The 8,668-nt window shown below is 37.7% G+C and overlaps 2 protein-coding genes across 2 annotated transcripts in view; one reads left to right on the top strand and one right to left on the bottom strand.

Moving 5' to 3' along the window:
* LOC115925275 (alpha-latrotoxin-Lt1a-like) overlaps nucleotides 1-6,393 on the top strand; it is a 10,477-nt gene extending 4,084 nt beyond the window's left edge. The window contains exon 4 of the mRNA XM_030988935.1: nucleotides 6,220-6,393. Coding sequence (XP_030844795.1) covers nucleotides 6,220-6,393 — 174 coding nt within the window. The remainder of the gene's footprint in view (nucleotides 1-6,219) is intronic.
* A 728-nt stretch (nucleotides 6,394-7,121) lies between these two features.
* Nucleotides 7,122-8,668, bottom strand: part of LOC100893785 (ankyrin repeat domain-containing protein 50-like) — a 36,621-nt gene continuing 35,074 nt past the window's right edge. The window contains exon 7 of the mRNA XM_030988934.1: nucleotides 7,122-7,312. Coding sequence (XP_030844794.1) covers nucleotides 7,122-7,312 — 191 coding nt within the window. The remainder of the gene's footprint in view (nucleotides 7,313-8,668) is intronic.

Below are 8,668 nucleotides of genomic sequence, written 5' to 3'. Positions count from 1 at the left end.
AAAGGTAATACAAAGTTTTACGAATTTTGAAAATTGGGTGGATAGTGATTCTTTACAATTTGATATTTGAATGCCCCTGTGGATGGTATTATAAGCACTAGAAAACTTAGCCTCTAAAACACTTCTGCTTTCGAGAAAAATTGAATATAAATATTTACTGGTGCTCCCGGTAAATTTTGATAAATTCAAATGGTAGCTGCGACCATGAAAATCTCAGAATATGTAGATGTGATATATATCTTCCAAACGAGAATAGCAAATGGTCGATTTTAGTCAAGAAAAATTTATATCTTGACCTTGAGAGGAAGCTATACAACATAAAGAGTTTATTATTTACAATTTCATAATTTTAGACTCGATTACAACCGCGACAACGATCACTGAATATTGTAGGATCTCATATGCGTCCAATATGTTCATTGAACCAATTTATGACCCCATACTAAAACTGTGTATTACCTTTAAGTAGGGGACATAAAATGACCAAACAACTTTGACCAGAGAATATACTGGAAATAATGCTACTGAAACACACGTAATGTAGACTTATATTTCATCTATATTGACATTTAATTTTTAATCTAAATCACAATTGTGATATTCAGTCAATTATTCTTTACAAGTCAACTGACAATGAAAAATATCTTCGTCAGATCTATAATTTTCTGCATGACATGTGTTCCACAAAAGTTTATTGGGTACCTACATGTATATTAGCACACTTGCTTGTATGAAAGTGTAGTAGGCCCGCATCTCTAGATATGATCCGTCAATATCTCTTCTTTGTTCCTCTCTGAGTTTGTAAACGAGCATGCCTTCATCACCCACTGTAGAGAAGCATCATCCTACATGACAGAGAACAAAGTAGGTACTTCAATTTAAAACTGATACTAATGGATATTTAGAGATATGAATGTACGGTGAAAGTAGGGCGAATGTAAGTAGGGCGATGTAAGAGCCGCTACATTACTCCCCTGCCAGAATGAAGCTGTGTATGCAATACACAGATAAAAGGCGATAAAGATATAAATGAGCAAGTACAAAATGTCACAAGAATCAATGGCTGATAAATATGTAAAAGTGCATGTAGTATTGTATAGTGTATGCAGTAATTTACAACAGCCTAAGAAATGTACAAGCATGGCATGTTGAAAGAATGTAATACAACAAGCATGGACGGCTGTTTAGTTGCCATAAATAGACAGTAATGAATGACATGGTATGCATCGAATAAACGTGTAGAAATGCAAGAGCATAAAAAACAGTCGATACATAATCCAGAATGAAGACATTTTATAAAACATTGCTAAGTCCAAAAAGTCAGGGAATAATAAAATCGTACAACCAAGCTTCCAAGTAAACTCGGGGTCACCACTTTAGAGATATGAATGTACGGTGAAAGTAGGGCGAATGTAAGTAGGGCGAATGTAAGAGCCGCTACATATACATATCAACCATAATACATCTATAAACAGACTTTCATCTTATTTTGTGTTCTTCTTCATCTCATTGCTCAAGAAGTGAAAGGAGCCCTTACAAAAAAGTAATGAGGGGTCCTGTGTTTACCCTACATGTAGTGCTTTGGATGTGGATTAGATATGGCTCTTCTACACACAGGCCCGCCCCCCCCCCCCACTCAGGGGTCGGCAGGACCGCATGCGTATTCCCAAAATGTCCAGTAAAGTGGTAGTTTTCACGAAGTCTGGCTCATAGTACACAAAAATCCGGCCCGTATTGACTTTACACCAGACTTAGGGGGGTGTTTTCAAAAGGAGGGAACACGCATACGCATACCCCAAATAAATAACACTGAGTGGGGGGGGGGGGGGGGGGCACACAGGACCTCCTTTAAATAAGGACACATTTTCCTTTGTAAACCAAAAAAATTAAAGACATCAATATTTCTCTTTCCTTATCTTCTTCTCAACCCCACATGCAGCTCATCATTTAGTATTTTTTTCTGTACCCTCGATCTCTCACTTCTTTTTGTCATTGTCTACTCTTTGTATAATTATGACCATGTTCTTCTATCTTTGTCGTGTAAAGTATTGTCTTGTCCCTTTCTCGTCTCTGTTGGCATCCCCATTTTTCTTTCCCCTATTTTGTAGTTCCTTTTGTCATTACAGATTAGTAAATTTAATTACTCATTATTCCTAAGTTTCATTTGAGGTGTTCACACTTGTACAAGCATTGCTTTTTAGTGGACCCCTCTGTTTCCAACATGTGTTTCTTAAATTTGTTTTAAATGCTTATAATTATTTGTAATGTTTTGTTGAAAATGTGAATAAATTTGAAATTGAAATTGAAATTGTATGCTAGGTGCAGAACTAGAATAAAATATACCCTCCACTATATACGCTAATAATAATAATAATAATAAAAATGTTACTTATAAAGCGCTCACCACCGAAGTCTCTAAGCGCTATAATTGCAAATATGGATAATATATAAAACATAAGGTATGCAAACAATATACAAAATATAGAAACAAATGCATAATACATGAGTACGGTAAGAGTAAATTTGTACGTTGGGCCATTGCGTGTATAATTGCAAATTTGAAATTTAGTGTGCTGAAATTTGAAAATCGTGCCGGCCAATATTTTGCTCAGTGGGGGGGGGGGGGGGGGGGGGGGGGGGGTAGTGAGTACCTCGACAGAGTCCACGTCTAGAAGAAGGGTCTACTAAAGATTTTAACAAGAATTAACCCACTTGGATTATTAAAGAAATCATACTTCATAGATTATTTCAAGGTGTACGTTAAATCTAGATTTAAATTCAATCAATGATTGATGAATTAGATTCATGATGACGATCAAATTTGCAGATGAGCACCGCAATTCCACAGGGTGGGCCTGCCGGAACCCCGGGCCCTAACTGGGTGACATGACGGCAAACCGCAGTCAAACTACTTCACGACGATGAAAATCAAAGTGCAATTTGAAGAGAAATATTTCCCTAGCCTTTTCCCCAAATATCTGTTGAGAACAGTCTCATAATGAAAAGAAATTACCGAAGATCACGAAAACTATTACAAATTTTTCAAAATTAATCACTAAATTCACTAAATCTACTCATATTGCAATCAATTACTCACCCATTCTCCGACTTTGTCGATATCGTCGCGACGCGTTGTTGTCAGCTAGCTAGCTAGGCGCAGGCGATACGTATATCGTACACACAAATCATACATATTACGGTGACGTCATGACTAGTCTTAGTAACAAGCGCTTGAAATTATAAAAATATTGATTAAACACTCACGTCACGTTTTGGAAGACGTGATCATTCGTGTTTTACCGGCGTGGAAACCAACGAATGGTAGACCCTACACTTCGTAAATTAGAGTCACCTATTTTACGAAACAGCGCAAACGTGATACGTGATCACGTGATACGTGAACGTGAGTGTTCGTTGCAAGCCACATCGTTGTGACACGATTGCATTTCTAGTATTCTCCTTTTCCTTATCCTTATCCTTATCGTCCGAAAATCCCATTCGTTTTGCACGTAGTGCTTGTCATTCCTAGTTAGGTGCTTTCCTCTTGTCCATTTCCTTTCAAATTTCATAGGCATAGTCTCTAACATCTCATCAAGGTCACTACATTCTTCGATTTTCGAAATCACTCATGCATCACCGTCCAGGCGCTATTTTGTCCGTTTCTGGTCCATTTTAAGGCCTTTCTTTCTTCCTTCCAATCTCCACTATCCTAGATCCTACAAACTTCTAACAAATTCCTCTAGATAGTCTAAGGGGTGTTCTTTCATCTGCGACGAATAACCTGACCTTCAAAATGCAATCTTCGTACTCAAAATTCAAATCTGAAACCGAATCCGTCAAAAATCTCTCAAATTCTTGAAAAATGGACCCCTAAATAATCTAAAACTGCCATAATTTTCTCATATAAATTCCGTTTTGTATTTAAATCTTACAGTATCTTAATTTCATAAATGCACATAGCCCTGCCAAATTTCACGCTCCAATGGCTTTGCAAAACATAAATAGCGCCCTCTAAAGTTCTGGGAATTGGCTGTCTTTCTGTGGCCGTATCTCTATTATGGCTTGGCAGACCCGTACCCTTTTTTGGATTTAGACACTTGAACATATGCCCTTTCCAGCCATATACAAAATTATGTTGCCTAACACTGACCGACTTTGCGAAAAATGCCCTCCAAATATGCAGTTTTCAAGAAAATTGAGAAATAACTTCAACTTGCTCTAAACTGACGATCCTTATACGTAGGTCAATGAAACTTGGCAGACACATGTATCCATATATGTGACAACTGTCTGCAAAGTTTGGTAAAATTTGAATATGTCAGCGCAAAGTTATCGCCAAAAATGATGAATTTACTATGCATTACGTAATAGCGCGTTTAATGCGTGCAATACATTGCGCGCAGATAACAATGGTATCAAACTGACCGCAATGAAGTGCCCTTTCGAATGATCCCAAGTATGGTATATGTTCACATAGAAAATTTTGAGTAAATCACATTTGAATAAGGGTCACTATACGCTTTCCGCCCAATATTATAACACGTATCGGCTAAGACGGCATTTCTCAGACTTTTTTTCGCCCCCTAAACATCCTTTTTTTTTCTTAAAATTTTGCAGTGACATTTAGAGTTGCAGTACGCAGGGCACCTCGTGGCCGGATTTTTGAAATTGGTCGAGGGGGTCATTAAAGACGCCATTTTGTACTATAAATCTATTTTACATCACGTGTTTCGATTGGTTTCTCATAGAAAAAAGAGAGTGGTTTACAATAACAACCATGAAATTCTCTTTCCAATGATACCAAATACTGCCCATTAAGAGACATCAAGAGAGAGAGAAAAAACAATTTAACTCCGGTCATAATACAGATCCTGTACGTTTTCCGCCCATGCATTACACGCATTGTCTATGGGACATATCGGGTTCACGCTTTTGGCTCCCAGAACGATCTATATTGCAATGACGAACATGCACCAAATCCCGTTGGTTTTTGCACGCATTGCTTGCGAGCCCTTTCTACGTTCTTTCCCTATCCCAATTCAGTCAGTCCGCAACGCCCGCGATAATTAGGCAGAATGACCAAATTTATACAGCACCCGGAAGTGCGATAAACCGTCGTATTTCGTGTCCCGCGATTTGCGAGATTTCGTGAGACTTTTGCACAGGTCAACAAACTTTATCACAGCTGCTTTGCCTTTCACTGTGCTGCGTAACATGTAGGGGTAAGTGTATCTCCATACTTTTCTACGTATTTTGATATGAAATTTTCCTAATTTTACCGCATCTGAGTGATTGTAAATAGTCATTGAAATGTGTCCAATTTTCCTTCTTTCGTAGGAGGTATTCTGACATTATCTTGCATTTAGCGTGTTCCTGACCGATATAAGAGATGTTTTTCCCCAATTCTTCGATTTTTCACAAAAACAATGTTGGCAGAAGTGAAAAGTGCAGAGTTCGATTGATGCACGATGTATTTTATTAGCTTTTATGGCCATGAAAGTTACACATTTTTCGATTTTCAACCGGAAGTTGTGTGACGGCTACGCTAAAAACACTCATTTTTGCCGATATGGCGCGAAAAGTGTACGTTTGGCCAACATGGCCGCACTTTCGTATTCATCACCGTGACCGCGTACCAGTCCCATACATAGCCTTTTCTGTACCGATCCGACATAAAACAAAGCCATATTTGATCTGGGGCCCTCGACTTACAATTACATCATGTACTATCCCATTAAATTAGCAAGATTTCTTGATAATATTTATGCTTAATCCATTTTATTTTGACACAAATTTAACAGTCAGCTGTGAGAGTTAAACAGTGACTCTGGCGTCTGGTCAGACTCGGATAATTATATTATTAATTTAGGGATTCTCAAACTTTGGTTGTGCCTTTTGTTTTGGTTCTGGTCAACTCAAACTTTACAACCAGCCATAGAAATAAGCAGCATTTCCCTTGTGCGATTAATGTGAACAAAGGAGAATTATAACAAAAATCCAAAGTTAAACACTTACATTTTAACTTGTGCACATGTGGAAAAATGAAGGGAAAATTTCATGAATTTGACACCTGTAATTTGTTTTCATTACTAAAAATTAATTTGAATGCGAGCGGGTTTTGTCTACCATAAATGGCTAGCTACTTTGATCAGATCTTTTAAATCCCCATACCTGAACTAAGCCATTTTATATTCCTTTTTATCATTTGTCATTTGCCAGGACCGAAGCATACAAGAACAGCTCCTAAATCCTCGTACCATTACGCAATGGGATCAACTACCAGCCACCATCATCAAAGAGTCAACATCGGCCAAGTCTTTCCATACCAAAGTTTGGAGCTACATGCAGATTGACCACTCAGCGCAGCTGTACACAGGCGGGCTAGAGCGTTGATGTGGCTCTACTTCATCTAAAAATTAGATGATGTCTGCAACCCACTGTATTTTTATGAGCACCTTTTTATTTTGACTTTTGAACTCTGCACCCTCAGTTGTGATGTTTGTTGACAGTTTGCGATGCCACGGAAGTCTGGACATATATACCAATTGGTCCTGTCCAGTACCACCTTAGATGTAGATGTAGATGTTGTTGTTTTTCTGACAGATGTACTCAACCATCGAAACTTGCGGAACATTGACAACAAATCTTCTAAGACACAGACTTCACACATCAGTCTCCATTGCATTCCTGGATCATCATTTGCTGGACTTCACATAGGAACAAGCAATCTTGAAAGGGGAGTTTGGGAGAAGGACGAGAAGGATTTTGTTCAGCTTATATTTTCAGTAAAAGGAAAATCCATTTCAAGTGATTACATTTTTGTATCTCTGATACTTCGAAGGTGGGATTCCGGAGCTTTACGTGAACAAAGCATTTATTATAATAAAAAACTGATTGAACTGTCACCGTTATACAATTTAAACATGTTTTACTCTGATAATACTTTTATTCTCAGCGACATATTTTATGCAAGTAATGGTCTCAAGTTCTCAACATACATGTCAAAGTCAGTTTATATTATAAATAAAATATGAATATTATAAAATCGAAATGTTATTCCTAGTCCTATTTCATTTATAATTATTTATCATTAGTAGTAGTGTTAATAATATATTTTTTGTTTAACCGGCTATGGTGAAAATGATGACGGTGATTACGATGACGATGGCGATGATCATGATGGCTATGGTGATGACGGTGATGGCGATGATCATGATGGCTACATGTATGGTGATAATGCTGACAGTGATTATGATGATGGCGATGATCATGATGGCAATGGTGATAATGCTGACTGTGATGATGGTGATGGCTATGGTGATAATGCTGATGGTGATTATGATGATGGTGATGGCGATGATCATGGTGACGGTGATTATGATGATGGTGATGCTAATAGTGGTGATCATGATGGTGATAATGATGATGATTGTGATGGCGATGATGACTTTGATGATTGTGATAATGATGTTGAAGGTGAAAATTAGAATATTATTAATTTCATTTGCACCCTTTCAACCCACCACACATTAAAATTTATATCGATGGTCATTACCATATAAACAAAAACAGAAAATAAATGATCATATATATTTTGCGGGTCACTATAAAACAAAATCAAACAGAAAAGTGAATAAGGGAAAGAATTTCGTAATTATTTTATTTCTAAAAATACACATGAACTGGAGTTACATAAATTGACAAAAGAACCATCAAATAAAATATTACCATCAAAGAATGCCTGGGGATTACCAAAATAAATAAATGTTTAAGGCTCTTCTCATTAGTCCATGGTTTACAATTTAAATAAAAACACATTTCATAACTTTTACAACCAACCGCCTGCAATAAAACCATGAAATTTATCAGCAGGGATGGGAACAATCATATTTTCATTTTTTTCAATCACAATACCAATGCCAATCGCATCTCCCAACCCCCCCCCCCCCGAAAGTTTGTATTTTCACAAATAAACATTTGAGAAAGAAAATGTGTCTTCTTTGTTAAAACGATATCAAAGCCTGGCCAAAAATAGCACATAAAGACACTTAAACCTCCCCACTGTCCCCTATTCATTCTAGAGCTGGTATTCTATAGTGTACTTGATTGTACTTGAGTACGTATCCGCATCCAACTTGTACTCTCTGTAGACTTCTATTATTAAGTAGCGCATGAGTATAATACACAACTAGAAATGCAATCGTGTCAGAACGATGTGCGTGCAATGACGCCGTGTTTCTACGTGTCAAACGAAAGAGCTTCTCTCGGACTATCCAGATTTGCACGAAGTCTGTAGCTTCTGTGATATTGGAGATAGGTAGGGCGAAAGAAAGGCATCAACAGTGACCTTGATGGGATGGTACTATGCCTACGAAGTTTGAAAGAAATTGGGATAGGGGAAAGAACCTAGAAAGGGCTCGCAAGCACTGCGTGCACAAACCAATGGGATTTGGTGCATGTTTGACATTGCAATCAAGTTCGTTTTGGGGGCCAAAAGCGTGAACCCGATATGCCCCATAGACAATGCGTGTAATGAATGGGCGGAAAACGTGCAGGATCTGTATTATGGCCGGAGTTAAATTGTTTTTCTCTCTCTCTTTACGTCTCTTTATGGGCCGTATTTGGTATCATTAGAAAGAGAATTTCATGGTTGTTATTGTAAACCACT

The sequence above is a fragment of the Strongylocentrotus purpuratus genome, unplaced genomic scaffold (genome assembly GCF_000002235.5).
Source record: "Strongylocentrotus purpuratus isolate Spur 01 unplaced genomic scaffold, Spur_5.0 spur5_scaffold_18, whole genome shotgun sequence".
NCBI lineage: Eukaryota > Metazoa > Echinodermata > Echinoidea > Camarodonta > Strongylocentrotidae > Strongylocentrotus > Strongylocentrotus purpuratus.
Note: the sequence above shows the minus strand (reverse complement) of the source record. Positions and strands in the feature narration are given on the sequence as shown.